At 55.5% G+C, this 21,204-nt stretch overlaps 2 protein-coding genes across 5 annotated transcripts; one reads left to right on the forward strand and one right to left on the reverse strand.

Annotated features, from left to right (window-relative positions):
• Window positions 1-1,300: 1,300 nt before the first annotated feature.
• On the forward strand, window positions 1,301-7,326 carry NAB2 (NGFI-A binding protein 2). 2 transcript variants are annotated; one of them, XM_033116913.1, is made up of 7 exons: window positions 1,301-1,542; window positions 2,980-3,853; window positions 4,267-4,400; window positions 4,747-4,798; window positions 4,893-5,025; window positions 5,241-5,432; window positions 6,457-7,326. In XM_033116913.1, exons 1-7 carry the CDS (start codon window positions 1,460-1,462, stop codon window positions 6,564-6,566), a joined length of 1,578 nt encoding a protein of 525 aa, XP_032972804.1. In that variant the 5' UTR covers window positions 1,301-1,459; the 3' UTR covers window positions 6,567-7,326. The 2 variants fall into 2 exon arrangements, with proteins under 2 accessions (XP_032972804.1, XP_032972805.1); XM_033116914.1 differs by lacking the exon at window positions 5,241-5,432 and having other exon boundaries at window positions 1,308-1,542.
• On the reverse strand, window positions 7,293-20,449 carry STAT6 (signal transducer and activator of transcription 6). Of its 3 annotated transcripts, XM_033116910.1 has the most exons (23): window positions 20,160-20,449; window positions 17,765-17,819; window positions 17,335-17,471; window positions 16,797-16,935; window positions 16,417-16,500; window positions 15,933-16,071; window positions 15,754-15,806; window positions 15,400-15,548; window positions 14,670-14,801; window positions 14,360-14,548; window positions 13,965-14,052; window positions 13,721-13,843; window positions 13,045-13,137; window positions 12,511-12,717; window positions 11,192-11,286; window positions 10,959-11,095; window positions 10,490-10,636; window positions 10,209-10,272; window positions 9,993-10,100; window positions 9,694-9,786; window positions 8,846-8,911; window positions 8,629-8,760; window positions 7,293-8,547 (listed from the first exon to the last, which is right to left on the reverse strand). In XM_033116910.1, the coding sequence occupies exons 3-23, from the start codon at window positions 17,469-17,471 to the stop codon at window positions 8,358-8,360; spliced, it is 2,565 nt and encodes an 854-aa protein (XP_032972801.1). In that variant the 5' UTR covers window positions 17,765-17,819; window positions 20,160-20,449; the 3' UTR covers window positions 7,293-8,357. The 3 variants fall into 3 exon arrangements, with proteins under 3 accessions (XP_032972801.1, XP_032972800.1, XP_032972803.1); XM_033116909.1 differs by lacking the exon at window positions 17,765-17,819 and having other exon boundaries at window positions 7,294-8,547; window positions 20,160-20,448; XM_033116912.1 differs by lacking the exon at window positions 17,765-17,819 and having other exon boundaries at window positions 7,296-8,547; window positions 8,629-8,757; window positions 20,160-20,447.
• Between the last annotated feature and the right edge of the window lie 755 nt (window positions 20,450-21,204).

The raw sequence follows: 21,204 nt of genomic DNA on the forward strand, positions 1-21,204 counted from the left end.
GCCATCGTTTCCTCTGGGCCTAGAGCCGCAGGGCCAGGCCCTCAGAACCCCCGCCTGTCCCCAACCCAGTCCTCCCAGCCGTGGGCGGGAGTGTAATGGGAACCAGATGGGGCTAGAAGAAACAAAGGGGGGAGGGATGGTGGGTTGTGGAAGGGGCTAGGATCCTTGAAGGAGCTCCTCCCTCCAGCTCCTCCGTAGGGAGCCGCGCCATCGGCTCCCGGCCTCCTGCCCAGCCTCCACTAGACTCTCCACTAGACTCTCGAGCGAAGTTCCCTAATAGACGTCCCCCCAGAAGGGGTATTCTCCATATCCCAGCTTTGCCACACAGGATTCCCCAGGACCAGGTTCCCATCCTCGGCAAATAGGGTACGAATAGTAGACGAAGGCGGGGTATCCCTCCCCTCCCTGCCTGACCTATGCGCTAACAAAACCCTACGCGTCTAATGAACGCGTCTAAGTGGTAGGTTCTAGCATAACCCGCCCATTCCTGTTCCCCGAACTTCAGCTTGAACTAGAGGCAGGGATGGGGAAGGCCTGGGTTTCCCAAAGTGGTCTCTTCAAATTACTCCTTTCCTGGCCGGAGAAGAGCGCTGGGATACCTAAGAGATTCCTGCAAAGCCCCAATCGCACAGAACTGCCACAAATGCACACACTATGGGAATCAGATGCATGCACGAGAGGAGCCGCGCACCCTGAAACTCCGCCAACTTTGCTCGGCTCACCCCTAACATTCACACGTCCACCACCGCGAGTCCTGAGTGTGGGCAGTGGGCGTCCGCGTAGTTGTTTAGGCGCGTGTGTACGTCCGTGCGTTTCTCTGTGTCTTTGTGTACCTGTGCGTGGTTGAGAAACTCCGCTCTCCGCGCGGAGGGGGGAGGAATGTCGCCTCCTGGGTGCTCACGTGGGTAAGTGGGCGAGAAGAGGGCCGGCTGTGCATCCGGCGTGGGTGGCATGGAGCGACCTCACCCCTCCCGCTAGGTCCCCAAACCCGCCTTCCCTATCCCGGCCTCGGTCACCCTAGTCCCACCTCGGCGCCCCGGCTCCGAATCCCCGCCCCCGCCTCCTGCTGTACACCCCCTCCCCCCCAGTCTCCGCCTCTCCTCTCCGTCGCGGTGTCTCCGAGGCCCTCGGAGAGGCCCGGGCGCCCGCCCCCCGCCCCCGGCCTCCGCCCCCATCTCTACCCACGCCCTCCGCCCGCCCAGCAGCCAGCACCGCGCGGGGCCTCGCTCCCCGTGCGTCCTGCGGGGGCGGAGGCGCGGAGAGGCGGCAAGCGCAACCGGGGAGTGGGGGGGCAGAGGCACAGACAGAGTCGCGGAGGCTTGGAGAGAGGAGACGTGGAGGGAGGGACGGAGCCCGGACCGCGGCGGACACGGCCTCGCGCGCCGGGAAGAGCGCAGCGCGCACCAGGCGCCGAGCGCCGGGCATCAAGAGTGGTAGCCCCGGTGGTCTCCGGCCGTCCATGCACAGAGCGCCCTCCCCCACAGCCGAGCAGCCGCCTGGCGGAGGGGACAGCGCCCGCCGGACTCCGCAGCCCAGACTCAAGTTAGTGGGCAAAGGGAAGCGGCGGGGAGTGGAGATGGGTGGAGCTGGACTCGGAAAGGGGTCCGGAGGGCGGAGGTCGCTGAGAGGACGAGGGGAAGCGGGACGGAGGTGGGGGGTGGAGACTGATGGAAAAGGGGGTGAGTCTTCAAATTAGGGGGCTCTGGGAGCAGGCAGGAGATTTGATGAAGCTGGATGTGAAAGAACAGTATCTAATTCATCCCCCGTTTACTCTATGGGCATGACCTGGCATGTGAGCCCCCTGCAAAGAACGTGGGGGCCCCCAAGCGCCAGGGGAAGCCTTGGAACTCTAGCTGGTAGCATTGTCGGGGGAGGGCCGCTCCGCTGGCTCAGCCTGTCTTTGGCATGGGGCACGCGAGCCCAGGGATCCGGCAGAAGCCGGCGCTTTTGATCCAAGAGAGTATCAACGGGGCTGTGGAGAAGCAGGGGATACCCTAGGCGTCCTTTCGGATTTTCTGTACCTTTATTTACAGTGTGGGGAGGGGAGTTTCGGCGTGCAGCCCCTCCCTCACGAGGACTTGAGCCGCTCCCCCACTCCACTTGAGATGTGGGTGGAAAATAAGGGAGAGGGTAGGCGGGAGCCCCCCGGCGGTTTTCGCCTGCAGACGCTACCACTGTAGGAGTTTGTGTGGGCGGAACAGGCCCAGAGAAGAACAATTGAGGCACTCCTCCCCTCCCCCCTGCCTGAGTTGAAGGGACAGGCCTACCTACAGAGCAGTTGGGGAAGGTCACTGCTGCGAGAGGGGCTAGAGGGGGAAGGGGTGGCACTGAGCAGAGGGGAGGTCCTGGAAGGAGAGAGCAAGAGTGTGCTAAGAATGCCTAACTGGTGGAAAAAGCTGAGGGTAGCGAGGAGAGCAGAGGTCCACCGGGCTCACAGAATGGGAAAGGACAGCTAAGGGGCCACACCCCTCTCAGGCACATGGGCAGGATGCCACTAGGGAGTGAAGCTGGCCAGCAATGGTCCAAGGTATCCCCTATGGGGAGGATGGGAAGGGGGTGTCCTACATTCACCTCAGTGTGAGATATCACCAAGTAATGGGCAGACCTACTGGTATTTAGAATGGAAGGTGAGGACCATGTTCTGGAGAAGAACTAGCCATCCTGGGGTGTGCTGACTCGCCTCAGTGCTCAAGGTCTCCTTGCCCAGGCCAGAAAGGTAAAAGCTGTGGATAGAGGCTAAGAGACTTTGACTTCTGCAGAGACTGGGCTGGCTTTTGGTACTTCTGGTCAGTTGGGATGGCACTGGCGTGTCTGTGCCTCTGAACAGTGCCTGATTCTCATAGTCTGGGCACTGGGCAGAAAGGGCATTCAAAAGAGAGGAAGAGGAGCAGGCAGGAAAGAAGACAATTGTGAGTGTGGGTTGGTACCCAGTAGGAGGACTGACTGCCCCCCTCTATCTCTTGTGCTCCTCCTCCTCAGGCCTAGTGCCCGAGCCATGGCACTTCCTCGGACACTGGGGGAGCTGCAGCTGTACCGGGTCCTGCAGCGCGCCAATCTTCTTTCCTACTATGAGACCTTCATCCAGCAGGGAGGGGACGACGTGCAGCAACTGTGCGAGGCGGGTGAGGAGGAGTTCCTGGAAATCATGGCACTTGTGGGCATGGCCACCAAGCCCCTCCATGTCCGACGCCTGCAGAAGGCACTGAGAGAGTGGGCCACCAATCCAGGGCTCTTCAGTCAGCCAGTGCCTGCTGTGCCAGTCTCCAGTATTCCGCTCTTCAAGATATCAGAGACTGCAGGCACCCGGAAAGGGAGCATGAGCAATGGGCATGGCAGCCCAGGGGAAAAGGCGGGCAGTGCTCGCAGTTTTAGCCCAAAGAGCCCCCTTGAACTTGGAGAGAAGCTGTCACCACTGCCTGGGGGACCTGGGACTGGGGATGCCCGAATCTGGCCAGGCCGGAGCACTCCAGAGTCTGATGTTGGGGTGGGAGGAGAAGAGGAGGCTGGCTCACCCTCCTTCTCCCCACCTGCAGCAGGAGGAGTCCCTGAGGGGAACGGGGCTGGGGGTTTGGCAGCAACTGGGTCTGGGAGTGGTCCGGATAGACTGGAGCCAGAGATGGTCCGCATGGTGGTGGAGAGTGTGGAGAGAATCTTCCGGAGCTTCCCAAGGGGGGATTCTGGGGAGGTGACTTCCCTTCTGAAGCTGAACAAGAAGCTGGCGCGGAGTGTGGGTCATATCTTTGAGATGGATGATAACGACAGCCAGAAGGAGGAGGAGATCCGCAAATACAGCATTATCTATGGCCGCTTTGACTCTAAGCGGCGGGAGGGCAAGCAGCTCAGCCTGCATGAGGTGAGGACCCCAGCCTCCCAGGATTGCTCTTGGCTGCCAGGCCTCAACCTACTCACCTCTGAGAATCTGCACACTCCCAAGTCTGTTTCATTACCCCTTGACCAGGACCCCCGCCCCTGACCCCTTCTCTCCCACTCCAACCCCAGCTCTTGCAATGCTTTCCTCCTCAAGTGAGGGGAAGCAGAGCCTACCTGTCCTATCTGCTCAGGACCACACAAGAGTGAAGGAGGCTCCAGGCCCCTAAAAAGCTGTGGGTGCTGACCTCTGTCTTCCTCAGAAATCGGCATAGTGTCAAAACCCAAGCAAGCATCTGACGGGTGGGCCTCATTTGTCTGATGGTGAAGGATTGTGAGGACATCTGGACAGGCAGTGGGGAGTTAGGATTCTGACTGCTCTGGCGGTTTTGTCCACAGCTGACCATCAATGAGGCTGCTGCCCAGTTCTGCATGAGGGACAACACACTCTTACTGCGGAGGGTTGAGCTCTTCTCCTTGTCACGCCAAGTGGCCCGAGAGAGCACCTACCTGTCCTCCTTGAAGGGTTCCAGGTAAGGCCCCCTGCTCCAGGTCTTTTCTAGATTAGAATCTTGCCAAGGAGCTGGGTCATGTCCTAACGTCCAGTTCGGGTGCTTCCAGGCCTGCTTCCTACCCACTTGCATGTCTTGACTTTGGCGAAGTCCACTTGTCTGAGGTCTGGTCCCTCTTCCCATCCACCTCAGGTCTCCTCTGACCCCCCTTCTCACAATCCTAGTGCCTGAGCCGGAGACTCATGCTCAGCCAGCGTCTTTCCAGGGTCTTGAAATGATGTGTGCCCCTCACAAGATTCTGTGCCCTGCCTATCATGTGTCCCTCTCGCCAGCCTCACCTTCCGTATTGCTCTCTCCATCTTTGCAGGCTCCACCCTGAAGAATTGGGAGGGCCCCCACTGAAGAAGCTGAAACAGGAGGTAGGTTTTCCAGGGTCTATGTAGGGGACTAGGGCAGATTTCCCCAATTTCCTCCCTTGCTAGGTCCTCATTTCCCCATTTGGGGCATCCACAGGTTGGAGAGCAAAGTCACTCTGAAATCCAGCAACCTCCCCCAGGCCCTGAGTCCTATGCACCCCCATACCGCCCTAGCCTGGAGGAAGACAGCGCCAGCCTGTCTGGGGAGAGTCTAGATGGACACTTGCAGGGTGAGTGTGCATCAGAACACTTCTCTCCTCTGGGTTGGGGAGGGAAGGTGGAAGGCGTGGGAGGAGGGAGCCAGGAGGCAACTGCCTGGAACAGGGTTGGGAGGCCTGGCTGGATGGGGGCAAAAGGGCCTGGACCTTTTGGGTCCAGCTGTGTGGTTGAGGGTGGGGGTTCTGTTGACTGTAGTCCCTTACCTGACCAGTGCCCATGCCCACAGCTGTGGGGTCATGCCCAAGGCTGACGCCGCCCCCTGCTGACCTGCCTCTGGCATTGCCAGCCCATGGGCTGTGGAGCCGCCACATCCTGCAGCAGACACTGATGGATGAGGGGCTGCGGCTAGCCCGCCTCGTCTCCCACGACCGCGTGGGCCGCCTCAGCCCCTGTGTGCCTGCAAAGCCGCCTCTTGCAGGTGAGGCAGCCAGCAGTGCTGTCCCCAAACACCCCCACCACCCAGGCCCCACAGTAGCAATCCTGGTGTCCTGGGGCCAGGTGGGAGGAAGAGGGATGTAGTCCCCAGAGAGGGCAGTAGGATGGTTGGGCTCCAGCCAACCAGCCTTGGGCAGAGAAGAGGAGGACCCTGCAGGACTGTTCCCACTGGGGAGGGTCTGACCATAATGGAGATCTCTGAAGGGGGAACTGTGTTGAACAGGGAGACAGAATGGGGATGATCTGGAGCAAAAGAAGGGTCACCTGGAAGGGAAGCTTGGCGAGCACTTCCACCAATGCAGGAGGGTGGAGTGAGCTAGCAGTTGGGGTGGGGCTGCCCAGCCTGGAAGTGGAGGGGCCCGGAGGGGGATGCTTTGTGTGTGGATGGGGAAAAGGGGAGTAAACTAGCAAAGGGCCAGTCAGTTTTGCTGGGCAGCGGCTGGGCTGAGAGTGATGCAGCAGACAAAGCCACCAACCCTGGCTTGGTATTTTTAAACTGTGTGGGTGAGAAGTGGGGGCAGGGACTGAAAAGGGGGCTTTTCTTTGGGGAGGAACTGGGAGCCTGGCTTCCTGTGTTCCCCCTGACTTGGCTTCTGAGAAACTTGGGGGGCATGGTTGGTTGGCTGGGATCTGGGAGGGGGCCAGAGATAAGTGGGGGCGGCAGAGCCTGGGAAGAGGGGAGGGGGAGAGGTCAGAGCCAAGCCGCCCCCACAGCTCCTGACAGAACCAGAAATTCCAGCGGAGCGGAGGAGGCGGGAGAGACAGAGAAAGAGAGACAGAGAAAGAGAGACACACAAACAGAGACAGAGAGCTACACACAGCCAGAAAGAGGAGGGGGCACACACATTTGGATATGGAAGCCCCCCATATATACGCGGTGGGCAGGAGGCAGTAACGCAACAAATCAAGCTCATTCTTGCTACCTTCTCTACCCCTGCCTCTGTTCTCAACCCCCTTTCTCTGCAACGTCCACCCCGCAGCCTCCTAACTACCCCTTTGTCCTGCAGAGTTCGAGGAAGGGCTGCTGGACCGATGCCCTGCCCCAGGACCCCATCCAGCTCTGGTCGAAGGTCGCAGGAGCAGCGTGAAAGTGGAGGCTGAGGCCAGCCGGCAGTGAGGAGTGGGCTTGTGTTCTCAGACCCAGGCCCCCGGACTTCTGGCTCCCACAGATCCCTACACTGTCAATCCCTGGCATCTAGTCACAACCCTGGATCCTTCTGCTGCCCTTCTGCCTCCCCAACTGCTCCATGGGCATAGGACTATGGGGCTTCAAGCAATAATGAGTAGGGGCCTGACGAGAGGATGCAAGGAGGGTGCGTGCTGCCTCTCACCCTTGCCCAGAGCTCGGGGGCAAGGACTCTGTCTGCAGGGTATCTGGGGTTCTCCCCTCCCTTACACAGCACACGCCCATTCTCTCTAGTTGGAACCTGTGGTGTGAGCAGTTGGACTCAGTTTGGACATGGGGGAAAGGGGACTTCCTTGGGAAGGTCCAGCAGCTAAAAATGGAAACATTTTCCCCCAGAACTGGGGGCCTGGGAACACTGGACCTGATCCTCCTCCCCTCTGCTCCCCCATTTTTGTGCTTCTAGTTTGTTTCTATAATTTAATAAGTGCTGCAGTTTACTCATCTATCCCCATTTTTCCCCCAAATCCTCAGCAATGTTTTCCTTTCTGCCCTACCCTCTCTGGGGTGGGGTGGATGTGGGGTTCCCTTCATCTGTCCCCATGGGAGGCCTGGGTTGGACTCAGTGTCTCCCTCAGCTGGGGGCTAAACCACAGTACCTGTCCGAGCAGTTAGAGCATCTTTCTTTTCAGATTGTGTACAGTAGATTATTTATTTTGTTATTTTGGAATAAAATTTATTTTATGGCTTAGGATCTATGACTCCCAAGAGGGAGAAAGGGTGGCATGGGATAGGAGAGTGGAGGTGCCTGGGGAAATAGAAAGGAAGCAATGGGGGAGAGACCCTAATACACCGAGGGGATCACACAACTGGTGTGGCCCCCAATTCTCACCCCTGCATGACTGGTGATGTTGAGACACGGAAGCTGCAGCCACATGCAGATGTCACAGGTACATAGTCCTACCTGGACAGTCATATTCAGAGCTGAGTACATCTGGGTTAGCATACATCAGAGAGGTCAGCACACTCGCCAGTGTCTTTTTGCAGTGTTTCACGCTTCAGAACTTGTCACGTAGACAAAATCGGATTATGTGGCCAGAAGATGAATATGTGTGACATCTGTATGTCCACGTGTCTCAGGTATACACACTTTCACATAGCTATACACCAAGAAACTCAGGCCATGCATTTCACATACACAGCCAAAAGCTTCTGACTGACAGGAATCTGGAGCTGTTTGGGATTTGATTTTTAACGTAGGTGTAACCCACATCAATAACCAAGTGTACAAGTCCCTCTTCTCCCACTCAGGGTCTCCTAAACTGCTTCCTCATCCCCCAGGGACCCAAGCCCATCCCCGGCCTCTAGTGCAAGTGTGCACATGTGTCTGTGCATCCCGAGTCCTGGCTATGGGTGGGAGGAGAAGCCCTCCATACCTAACTTCTGCTCTTGCCCATTTCACTTCCTGCTCAGTCCCATCTCCGGGAGAGAGCCGTGAGTGTGTGTGTGTGGTGCGTGTGCAGGCATGCTGGGGTGTGTCACTTTGGAACCTGAATTTCTCTTCCGGTACTGGAAGGGAGAGGGCAGGGGCATGTGATAAGAGGGAAGGAGTGGATAGGCTCCACCCACTGTGCCTTCTCCAGGCAGTCTTTTCCTCCTGACCAGGAAGTAGGTGGGGACAGGACACCCTCCCTGTCTGCTGCTTGGCAGGAGCGTGGGCAGGTGTCCAGAGCAGGTCCATGGGGGTAGAAGAGCTGTCTCTCTCGGCTCCTCCTCCAGCTGGGATCACCAACTGGGGTTGGCCCTTAGGTCCAAGTGAGACATTGAGATCCCAGACTGCCCATAGGAGGAGGGCTGCAGGAGGGTCTGGGCTCCCAAGGACCCTCCCCCTGATTCCCCTTGACCCTCCAGGAGAAGCTTGGTGAGGTCCTGTTCAGTGGGAGGCAGCAAGTGCGGAAACATGTCTTCATCAACCCTACGAGGAGGAAGGAGAGAAGCCGTGGGATAGGCACTCCTCTAGCCCCCACTCAGCTGCCACCCCCAGGCCACCACTCACCAGGTCCCAGGAGTGAACCCTCCTACAGGCTGGCTCAGGCAGCTGTCTTCCCTCATGGTCACATCCGGGCAGAGCAGGGACTCGGGGCTGGACATGGCATGCTCCGGAGGCTGGCACGACAGCAGGCCCCTGCTTCGACCAGAAAAGTAAGATGTTGAGGCAGGGGAGGCTGGAAATGAATAGGGCACATGGGATCGAGATGGGGGCTGTCACTCACTGGGGGTGCGTTTGGTCAAAGGGCAGGCTCATGTCGCTCAGGTTGGGGGGCATCTGCAGGTGAGGTCTGGAAGCAGGAAAGAGGGCACAGTCAAAGGAAGACTGGGCAAGAGCTTTTGCAAAGTCAAAACCACTGAGTAAGGAAACAAATTTCAACACTTCATCCTGACTGCATATTCTTGAGCAAGCTCTCTCTACAACTGTGAGCTCAGTCTTCCCATCTGTGAAGTGTGGTGGGTGTGGTGGACTGGAAGGAGAGGGGGGCTGGATTAACTAATTTCTGATGTTTCTCTGCACTGTGAATTTTGGTGATTCTAAGTCCCCCACCTGAATTCCTGGGAGGGGAGATGTCATGTCTTGATTAAGAGTTAATAAGTACCTGAGTGCTCTCTGGGATACAGAAACGTCTAGACCACTTCAAGGTCAAAACAGATGAGTAAATAAAAATCAAGACTGCAGGTAAGTGACTGTGGATTCCAGGAGCAGGAGCGAACACTAATCCTTACAAAAATAGCTCTTGCTATGAGCCAGGTACTATGCTTAGCTTTACACATATTATTAACTCATTTAGCCTTCACAATAATCCTACGAGGAAGGTATTATTATTTTCCATTTTACAGATGAGGCACCAGAGTTAGGTAATTTGCCCTGCGTCAGTAAGTAGCGGAGCTGGAATTCGAACCCAGGGAAGTCTGGGTCTTAACCACTAAGCCTCAATGGAATGGACAGAAGAGACAAAGCTTTTTGCTGCCCCTTTCTCACAGAAGAACCTCTCCTAACAAATGCAAGTGCCCATTCCCCCTTGTAGCTGGGTATCCCCACCCTATCCCCGAGAGGCTCTTCACTTACTCCTGGAAGGCTCGCAACACATTGACTGATTCTTCCCGGGGGAGGGCTTGGTATGAGGACATGGAGTGAGAGTGTGGTGGGTACACCTGGGGCCTGGGGAAAGAAAGCAAGACTGCTGGATGCCAGCCCTTCTCCTGGACACCCCCAGCCCCTGCCTGCGGATGGGAAAGGAAAATTCATGGAAATTTCATGGAAAGGAAAATTCCCTCCTTCAGCCCCCCGTGCCAGGTCTCCCAGCGGCCCATACTGAAAGCCCGCCTGCACAGACCACCCCCATTGCTGTCTCTCAAGCTCCTTACACCATATCTGGGCTGATCTGCATGGTCATGGAGTCAGGGGGCATTCCAAGGTCATAAGTGGGCACCATGGGAGGCATTTGGGGCTCTGGGGTGGGGAGCGGCTGGTCCCTGGAGGAGGGAAGGAGACACATGTGACGGACCAAGTGTTGATGCCACCACCCCTTCCTACAGGTAAGTACCAGGCCCCACTCATCATCACCACCAGTGATGACTCACCTTTCCACAGTCATCTTGATGGTAGCTGGGACGTAACCCCTGCCATCCTTACCTATCTGTTCATCTGTTGTGGGGAGGAAAGGAGAACTATGGAATGCTCCAGGGTTAGGAAGGAAGGGAGGGAGGAGAGGGGGGCATAGCTGATGGGCAAGTAGGAGAAGTGAGGCTACAAAAATGGAGAGAAGAGTCAGGCATGACACAGAGTGGACACGGGAGGGGCAACTGGTAGCAGGGAGAAGGTGGGCAACAGGAAGGAGTCCGAGCTCTTAGCTCCAGCTCACGCTTGTAGTGGCTCCGGAAAGCCTCATCCTTGGGTTTCTTGGGGTAGAGGTTTTTGAGCTGAGCAAGGTCCCGGATTCGGTCCCCCAGTGAGCGAATGGACAGGTCTTTGGCAGAGAATGGCTGGATGTTCTCTATCTGTGGGGAGCCTATGATAGGAATGAGACCCTGAGTCCCCTCTGTCCAGATTTTCTTCCCCTTCCCCGGCCCCCACACAGAACTCATTCTCAATCTACCAAGACAAGAGGAAGAGGACCTCAGGTGGGGGTCTTGGGGAGGGAGAACCACTAATTTCCATCCACAGAGCTCACAGTGAGAAGATGGCAGTTTAGGCCAGAGAAGGAAGAAGAGAAGTTGGACCTAAAGGAAGAACTTTCTGAAGATCGGGGTTGGCATCAAGGAAAGCAAAACATTTCCTTCCCAGAAGAAATCCCAGAGGCACAGAAACAGGATTGGCTGTGATGACCTCACCATCCTGGCCCCGGATGACGTGAGCAATGGTGATGCCTCCAATCTCTGAGTCGCTGAAGCGAAGGAGGAAGGTCCCATCGGGCTCGTTGAGAAGAAGGCTAGTAACGTACTGTTTGCTGATGAAGCCAATGATCAACCTGGCCAGGATGAAGGAGAGGATGGGGGTGGAGGCACTGGATGTGGAGAGGAAGCTGGATGGACACCTGCTCAGGCCACCTGGGGCAAAGACTCACCGATCTGACCAGTAGCTCTTGAGACAGCGTTTGGTGAGGTCCAGGACACCATCGAACCACTGCCAAAAGGTGAAGCCACGACCCAGCAGGATTTCCTGTGGCGTGAGGAGGAGCTAGTGTGAGCATGAAAAGGCCAGAGCTGGAGCCTGGTTGGGGTAGGCACTAGGCTGTGTGTGCCCACACGACAGTCGCAGCGCTGAGGGACCAAACTGGATCTGAGACCCTGATCAATGACAGTGGCCAACACTCACATTTACCATGTGCCAGGCATTATTCCAAGCCCTTTCCATAAATTAATTTATCTGATCTTTTCAAGACCCTGGAGGGAAACCCTGTAACTTATCCCATCTTACAGATAAAGAAATGGAAGCCCAGAAAGGTCAAATAACTTGCCCAGGTCCACACAGCTGGTGAGAGGCAGAGCTGGGATTTAACCCAGGAAGTTAGGGCTGGGGCCCCTCATAACCACTGTGCTCCACTCATCCCTAATGAGGCCTGGTAGAAGTGGAGTCCAGAGAAGGCGGCCGCCAGGTGTGGGTCCTGCTCCCTTTGCTAATACATCCTCTGGTCGTGTGGGCTTTTCTTTCTTCCTTTTTATCTAAGAGAGCAGTACATGACTACATTTACCCAGCTGGTGGTCAACCAAGACACTCAGATCTTCTTTTTCTCCGGGTTCTTGTAACAGACCCAGTTCTGAGCCACCTTATTTTGGAGGGAGTAAAATATAGTAGCTAAGAGTAAGAGTCAGAAATATGGGGTTCTATCCCAGCCATGCTACTCACCTGCTGGGAGGCTTGGACAAACTACTTAACCCCTCTGAGCATCAGGTCCTTGTCTGTAAAATGGGGATACTAATGTACCCACCTTGAAGGGATGTTGGGAGGATGAAATAACATACATAAAATGCTAAGCATAGTGCCTGGCATATAGTAAACTGTCAACACATGGTTGCTGGTATTACTAGTGTATGTCCCTGTGGGATTTCATCCCTGTTTTTGCAATGGGAACTATTTTACCAATGGGTCAAAGTCATTTTGAATCAGAGCTGTGTTTACACAATCTGGTTGACTCATACAAGTCACTGGTGAAGAGGGAGGACAGAGGGCCAAAGCCTGAGGGGTCAGAGTATGCATCCTCCAGGCTGCCCCTGAGCTGAGAGGTGTTCCCTCCGGGCCGCCTCCTGACAGGCTTTTGTGGTGAACATGGTGGGGCATGGTGAAAATCCCAGCAGTTGGTCCCTGGGCAGAGGTTGGGGAGGCCCTGAGTGCCCCAGGGATGAAGAGCTTGGGGTTGGGAGGTCTGAAGGGCAGGGGAATGACCTTGTTGAACTGTGACCAGGACACAGAACGGTGCTGGAAGGCCTCTATGCTGAGGCTGTTGTCATTGAAGATCTTCTGGGCCAAGAAGAGGAAGTGCTCTTGGAGTAGCCCCTGGTTGGTCCCCACCTCAGCCATGAACTTGAGGTTCAGAGTTTCACACATCTTCTCCCAGGGTACCCGCTCAGCTACCACAAAAGGCACACGGTCCTGGAGTGAAAGGGGAAGGAGAGGGTGCCTCAGCTATCACCCCCATTCTTCCTCAGGAGGGGCCTTCATTCTTCCCACCTCCCCTCCCAGGCATTGTCCCCTGAGCTCTCTCACAAAGATGGTGCTTTAACAAAAATAGTGCAGGGTGCTACGACAGGATAGTTAAGACTGGTATGAAAAGAGGTTGAAAGTATGAAAGCAGGTCCATGAGAAGAAGTTAAGGTCACTCACATTTGAACATGCCTGCCACCCCCACCAGCCTGTACCCCACCCCCCGTGTTAGAGCCCACTCTGCCCCTGTACCCCCCATTCCAGGTCTTTCCTCACCATCTCAGAGAAGGCATTGTCCCACAAGATGGTGGCTTTGGCATTGTTATCTTGGTTGCCGTGGACGATGACCACGAGGGGCAGAGATAGGGCCTGAATGGGATAAGGAGAGGGGGTTCTTCTTATTTGGGCAAGGGGCTTCCTCAGGGGCTGGCTCTGAGGGGAAAGCTATTGGACTCACACAACATAATTAAAAGCTTATAGTATGTTATCAAATGCTTTCTGAAGCTCAATTAGGGCCTTACTGTAGAGAAGTGGTTATGAGTCAGTGCTATGGAGCCAGACCTCCAGGTTTCAAATGCCAGCTCCAACACTTAGTAGCTGTGTGACCTGGGCAAATTACTCAATCTTTCCGTGTCTCAATATCCTCATCTATAAAAGGAGGTTAGAAATGATACCCTCCTCCTGATGTTATTATGAGAACTGTGTGTGAGTGTGTCACTTAAAACAGTGCCCTGGTCTACAAGAAGATGCTCGTTGCTGCTACACTGTTATTCTCTGACACATGCACTCCATGCTCTTGATTCTCCCTGCTCACCTGGCCCCAGTGTGCACGAGTCCCAGACGCACAGCGTAGGGGGTTGTCATGAAGAAGGAGTGAGGATACAGGACCCCAGTGTGTGCCATGGAGGGGCCCTGGGGCCCCAGACTGGGCAGGGCTGGGGGTTCAGTTTACCTGGAGCTGGATGGGGAGTTTGTTGGGGCCGAGAGTGAAGCTGGTGGAGAAGAGCACAGCACACTTCTCCTCGGTGACAGACTCGGTGCCCTTCCGTTCACACCTCTTGATTTTCTTCAGAAGCTGAAGGGTGGAGTGAGGGACAGCAGGACTAAGGACAGAGATTCCTGGGCTCCAGCACCTTCTCCAAGGAGAGTCCCATAATCTGAGGATCCCGACCGCCGCCCTGCCCTGAAACGCTCACCAGGTTCTTGAACAGGGCAGAGCAGCAGTTCCCAGAAACACTGATCTCCAGGGGCACGGTGTTGTTGGTGATTTCCCCGGTGCTTTCTCTGCCAGGGGAGACCAGAGAGTGAGCGGGCTGGACCAGGTATGGGGAGGACCTTGAGTCACTGGGTGAATGGCATGGACTTCTGGCTCCAAATCTCCATCTCCCCGCCTGGGTTCTTAAGGGAGGCATCCCGTCTTGGCCAAATCATGCTGCTCTCACCCCATTCCAGCACTGATGGGTCCCTCCCCTTCCTTTGCCTTGATCATCCCATGGCCCTCCCTCTCGATCACACAGCTCTTGGAGGTGCCGGTCCCCCAGGCTCCTCTGGCCTCCACCACCCCAAGAGGCCTTCTTCAGCCCCAGCTTACGCTCCAGCCCCAGACCCCTGAGGCATGCTCAGCTCCCTCGCCTGCTTCTCAGTCACCATGTCGGCCCTGACCAGTGGAAGCTTGGCTGAGGCTCCCAGGAACCGTAGGCCCAGCAGGAATCGAACCCCAGCCGAAAACTTGGTCTGAGTTTTCAGAACCTGGGGGGGCTGCTTCTCCACCAGGAAAGAGCTGGGAGGAGTGAGAAGAACAAAAGAGGAGTCAGCAGGTGGGTCCCTCCTGGTGCCTTCCCTGCAATTCTCACCCTCTTCCTTCCTTGGGGTCTGGCAAGCTAGGGGCTCACAGGGCATACCTGGTGACGAGGGTTCGAAGGACTTCATCCAGCCGGCTAATCAGTGCTGCCCGGTTCTTGGGCTCAAGCTCCCCACCAGCTGCCCCCACCTCCTGCTGCAGCTGGGAATAAATGTCCACCAGGCTCTCACACCTGGGGGTAGGACAGTGGTCAGGGGACACAGGATTCAGGCTACCTACTCCAGCCCAGACACCCTACCCTTAAACCCTGGAAGAAAGCAGGATAGTGTGTGTGGAGGGCTGGGATGGGCAATGGGTGTGGTTGCAAGACACCTGTGCTGAAAGGGTTCTGGGACCTACCTTGGCTCTGGATAGGGGGTTCCTTCTCAGTGCCTGCATCCCCTGTGAAAACCCCGCTACCTCTTCCCCAGGGCTCTGATACCCAGGTCAGCTGCGAGCACGTATGGTGCTTTTGCACAAACTGAGAGGTGCCCTGCCTAATAGGTCAAACAGAAGAAGGCTTCCTATTCCCCTGGGCATGGGGCTTGAAGAGAGAAGCGCAGGTTCGATAAACTCCCGCTTGTGGCCCCTAGGGCGCTGGCAGGCGTAATTGTACAGGATGCAACCTGAGCAACAGTCTGCATAGCTCTGCTGGGACTGGCTTTTCTGAGTCTTGGCTCATTCCAAGGCCCTCTCACCTGGCTTTTTCCCTCTCACACCCATGGTTCCTCCAGCAGAGACAGCAGGTACCCACCCCATTCCACTCCATTCCCTGTCAGCCCTGCTCCAACCTCTCCTGTAGTAGGGTCATGCTTTCATCAAATGGGGCGCCGTTCCCTGCCAGCTGCTGCTGCCGTTTCCAAATCTGGATCCTCTTCAGCACCAGGGCCTTGACAGCCTCCAGCTCCCCGACAGTCTCCTGCAGCAACGAGGCCAGGGCCTGCGGGCAGGGAGGGCCTGAGCCAGGGCCACATGCTGCCTCCTCACCCCGCTCTCCTGAGGAGAGGGCTATCTTTCTCACCTCTCTGCCATTCCCTTACCCCACCTCTGTCTCTCTGAGGTCTAATCTCCATTCCTCCACAGATTTGAGATGACTCAAAGATTGTACTTTGAGCTCAATCTCCACCTCTCAGTCCATTACTCACCTCACTTGGCTCAGTCCCATTGGCAGGGGTTTGTATCAAGCTGTGCAGAGACACTGAGGGTAAGGGCAGAAATCAGGGGTGCAGATAGATTTGAGGTTCAGTTAAGGGTGAGGTCCAAGAAGGGGTCGCTCCCACACACTCCCCAGAACCCTCTTAGGGCTCCAGGCCTAGGTTCCCACCTTGGCCAGCCTCAGTCCCCTGCTGCAGGGCTTCTCGGAGAAGGCGAATTTCGCCTACTCGGTGCTGCAGCCTCTGCAGAGCTGTGTTAAACTTGAGTTCCTCCTGCTTCCAGTGGAAGGGCATTGGCAGGTGGCGGAACTGCGCAGGAGGGACAGACGCCAAGAGTTGAATTGTAATATTCTGCCGATTTCTTCCCACTTGGCCTCCACTCCCTAAAGGGATGCCTGCTGCCATGCCACTTGCCTCGACTTCCCTTTGACTGTTCTTCCTGACCTTTTGGAATCTTCCAGAGATAAAACTTCTCTCCTGGCAGAATCAGCGCTTAACTCCTTCATAGACCTCACTACCCTCAGAACTTTCTTGGTTCATCCTGGGACTAGAACACTGAGCCTTTCCTGAAGTTCAAATTCTTTCTAGTTTCTCAGGGCTCAGGCTAATGATCCAGGAAGTTGAGTTGGGGGGGGAGGTGGGGTATGACAATACCTGTTCCATAACAGCTTTTTTCTCCCCTTGAAGTATTTGTCTGAAAATGGCCACCAGCTTCAGGGGGTCCCTCTGATATATGCTCTATAGGAACAAAGGATGAAGGACAGGATTAGCCTGGCTGTTACCCAGTCAGTCTCCTCCTTCAACCCCTGCCCAACCCCTAATCACACATGCACTGAAAGGCAACACAACTGTAGACTCCTGAAGTTTTCATTCATTTGCATGCTTTTAAAGTCTAATTTGCATGCTAGCTAACAGCTAACAACAGGAACACCAATTTGCTTCCAGTGTCCAACCAATTTGCTTCCAGCATCCAATGCTCACCCCAGTTCCACTCCAACCCGACTCTAACCTTGACCCCTCCCCTCCTGCCCCACCTCCAGAGTGCTGATGTGCTGCAAGATGGCACTCCCCTCCCCCTGCTTTCTGGCGGAGGCCTGGAGATGCTGGACAGTGGCGGAAAGTAGGGTGCTGGCCATGTTGCAGCAGAAGGCATCTGAGCCGACCAGGAACTCCCTGTGGGAAGATCAGGATGAAGAGTCCTTGGGTCAGCACTTCCTCAGCTCTACTGACCCTCCACCCCATAGCAAACAGCTAAGCGGCTCCCATAGGATGGGAAGGTCCTCTGCAGCTTTTATCTGCCCCTTGTTCCCCAATCTTCCAGCTGTGATGGGAAGTGCTTTTGCCCTAGCCCCCCTGACCTCCCTCCTCTTTGGTTCAGCCTCCTAAGAGGGTAGGGGACTCCATGTGTCAACATTCATAGTCTGATGGATGCGGCACAGACTCCCTGTTACATCTAGGCCACCACATATGAAATAATGGGTCCCAAGTCCCAAAATGGAGCAAGAAAATCTAATGAAAGGGAAAATGGGTAGGGAGGACATGGGGGACCAGCATGGGGCAACCAGAACTCACCAGGGCTGGTTCTCCAGCCAGTCACCCAGGAGATGCCGCAGGTGATGGGGAAAGTCGACATAGAGCCGCTGCAATTTTTCTGGGGGCATCTGGGAGACCAGCCCCCACAGAGACATGACCTGGTGTTTCGAGGGCATCTGGAGAAAGGAACAGGCCACTGAGAAGTGCCCAAAAAAGGTGGCCTATGTTCTGGGGGGGAGGGACCTCCTGTAGACAGCCCTCCCAGAGACCAACCCCCCACCACTCACAGCCAGACCACATCAAACTAGGGACATCTTTGGTCAGTGCCTGAGACAAGGGTATCCCTCAGTGGTAGACACAGGGGTGGGAAGAGGTGAGCTGCAGCCAGAGAGGTGGGGAGACAGGTGAGATCGGGCAGTAGGGAAAGCTCTGTGTGAGAAAGCAGGGGACGAGGGTTCCATCTGTAGACCTGGCTTTGGTACTGTGGGCAAGGAACCTCCCTCTGTGGGCCTCAGTCTTCTCATCTATAAAATATGAGGCTCGGATAAGTGCAGAACTTTCCAAACTTTTTAACGCAATAGACAATTTTAATCTGTGGAATCCCAATTATATAAAAGGTATAAAAATTGCAGTTTCTCTGTTGAAGGCAAGTATGGTAGGCCTTGAACGCTACTTCTTCTAATTGCCTCTCCCCACCTCCTGACCCCAAAGGTGTCCCTGAGAAACTCTTCAAAGTTCCAAGTCTCCAAGAGATAATTTGAAAACTAGCCGGCTAGATGATGAAGAAGAGGATGTAGGACAATAATAGCTACCGTTTACTAAGCACTTTCTATGTTAGTGCTCATTAGAGCCTCACAAAATTTTAAAAATATATAATTAACCCCTTTCATAGATGAAGAAACTGAGTCTCAAGGGGGTTCTCTAACTTGCCAAGGCCACTTAGCAAGCTAGTTGGAAATCAAGATTTGAATCTGAATGGGGATTAACCACCACATTGGACTGTTAGGATCCCTTCCAGATCCAAATCCCATCATCCTACGAGGAGTGCTGAGGGAGGAGAGTCGAAGAAGGGGTGACCCAGCAAAGGGGAAAGTAGAGAGAACTCAGCAAGAAGGTGAGAGAGAATGAAGAAAAAGTGGAGTTAAGCCTGGAGTGAAGAGCCTAGAAGAGGGGGAGAGGAAGCTAGAGGCTTGGCTAAAAGGCCAAGGACAGAGAAGAAAAGAGGGAGAGAGGAAAGGAGGAGATGGGAGTAGGGGAGAGGGTTGTGTCCCCATTTCTGGGTGGGTTGCAGGGTGGGGTGGGTAAACCAGTGGTTTCCCAGGGGTCTCTCAGTTCATGTTTCTCATAATGTCCCTCTCCCAGAGATGAGGGAGAGGAAGGGGTTGGAAACTCCCTGGGCAACCCCGAACCCAGTAACCCCAAATCCTCCTGTTGTGCTTTTAGCCTCTTCCGTCTCCCAGGACTTCCAAAAGGATGGAGAACAGAGGATCCCTTTCTCTGGAGACTCCTGCTTCAAGATCAACTCCCCCAGCCCCAGTCCTCCCCCCTCTTTTCTCCCAGCATTAGAATCCTCTTGCCCCTCCTCCCCAATCCCAGCACCACAACCCCAGCTCTTTTCTCCCAAAAGCAGAATCCTCCCCACTCCTGCTCAGGGTCCTCCAATACAACAGGCCTTTCTCTACCCCTTTTTTTTGGGGGGGAGGCACCTTTTGGTCTGTGTTTCAAATTCAAGGGAGGACTCCGTTCCTCTCTCCTCTCTTCCACTCTTGTTTCTCTTGATGCTCAGACCTTTGACCCTCTACCCTAACCCTATTGAGGACTGAGGCGATCCTTAAGCCATCGGCAACCCCCCTTTCTTCTATGTCTCCGTGTTGAGTGACCAGCCTTCTGGCCCGGCCCTAGCTTCAAATCTCCTCCCCCACTTCATCCTCAGACCTCAGGAGGCCACACTTTCCCCCATCCCCACCCAATAACGAGGCTGGGTCGATCGGCTCGCCAAAACAGGAGCATCACCTGCATAAAGGCCCCTAAAGACTAGAAGGGACACGAAGGAGCCACAACATGAGGGGGTGGGGCCAAGATTTCCTTCCCAACTGGGAAGAAAAGCACGACGTCCAGGGTACTCATCACCCACTTCGTGACCTAAACCTGATCACCTCAACCACTACATTCCCGAGTCCTCTGACCGTGGGACCACAGGATCAAAAGTCAAAAGAGCTTCTCTGAGTTGCCCAATGTGTATTTGTGGCGGTGGGGGCGGGGAGAGGGTGCAGGGAGGCGGAGCCAGTTCAGCACGAGGAGGGTTAACGCCGCGCCGCTGGGAAATCTCGGCGTCTACAGCAGCCAAGCGAGAAGCAATTTTGAGGGGGAAATTCCCCCTCCTCTGGGGCACCATGAGGTCTATATCTGGGGATCACTTATCCCCCAGTTCCTGAACAGGAACCTGGATAGGGGAACCAGACAGGAGTTTGTCAAAGACCCACTGCCCTCTGGCATCAACCTTCTAGGGAGGGGCAGCCACTTCCCCCCACACGCACTCAGCAGGCAGAGGGTCACCAGCTTGCCCTCTTTTACCAGTCTTTACTTGTCCTTGGAGGTTCCGGAGGCAGGGGTGTGGAAAAAGTGACCCATGAGGGGGAGGTGTGAGCACTGGGCCTGTACCCATCCCAGATTCCTCTGAGATTCGAAACTGCCCAAACCCGGTACCACCAGCTACCAACACCAGCTGAAACAATTTCTTGGGGACCATCCGCCCCGCCCAAGGAAGGATCCTGAGAGCCCCCCCACCCCGTTAATTAATTCACCCTCCCATACGCTGATAATCAGAGACCCCGACCCTCCCGTCATCGGCACCATCCCCTCACCTTGGTAACCCCTCTGCTGTCTTCTCCCTTTCTCAGCGGGCACTGCCAGGCCCCATGGGTCTGTAGCTCTGTCCAGCGAGTTCAGGGCTGGCCCTGCGAGCACCCGCCCTCCGCCATCACCACCAAAAAGAAAAAATACACACACACACACACACACACACACACACTCACACACACACACACACAAAATCTTCTCCCGTCCTTCCTCCTCAGTGTAAGCAGTGGCTGCCCCAGCCCGCTGTTTCCGGCTTCTCTGTCTACCCAGGTCCCTCCCTGGAGCTCTGACGACACAGAGAAGAGAAAGTAGGCTGGAGGAGGAAGAGGAAGAAAGTGGGGTGAGGATATGTGCCTCCTGTGCCGGGCGGGGGAGCCAGGACGGGGCTCAGGGTCCTGGGGCCAGGCTGGAGGGGAGGCTGATCCCCACTTACTCTGTTTTCTCAAAAGCGATAAACTTTCCTCCAGAAAGTCATCTATTATCAAGCAAAGACATGCGCCCCATACTGCCTCTCCCATACTCAAACTTTTGCAAGATCCCCTGGGATTTGGGCTCCGGAGTGACTGGGCTCCCCGTGGCCTCTGGGAAAGCAAATCCCTTTGGGCTCTGTGCTCCCTCCAGTGGAGGACCCTGAAAAGCAGCGGGAAGCTTGACGTCCTAAGGCCTAGGTCCCCCTCCCTTCTTGGCAGAGAAAGCTTTAGAGGTCGCGTGACCACTGAGGGGAGGGAGTGCGGGTCCCCAAGCTCAGAATTCTGCAAGACTCCAGGAGTGCCTCAGACTGACCGTCTCTGCCCCCTCCTCCCAGGGTGCTTGCTATTCCTCAGACCCCGGTTGGAGCCGGCACAAGCTGAAGTTGCTGCCTGCAGACTCCCCAGGGACAAGTTGGATTATGACTCTGCTGTACAGCCTTAGTGAAGTTCCTGTTTCTGGGGTAAACACTGAGTGAGACACACCCAGGAACACACATGCACAACTTTCCTGGCCACAAGAACACACACACACACACACACACACACACACATGCTTACACACGTGCGGGCAGGCTCATAG

This window comes from Rhinolophus ferrumequinum, chromosome 10, assembly GCF_004115265.2.
Source record: "Rhinolophus ferrumequinum isolate MPI-CBG mRhiFer1 chromosome 10, mRhiFer1_v1.p, whole genome shotgun sequence".
Lineage (NCBI taxonomy): Eukaryota > Metazoa > Chordata > Mammalia > Chiroptera > Rhinolophidae > Rhinolophus > Rhinolophus ferrumequinum.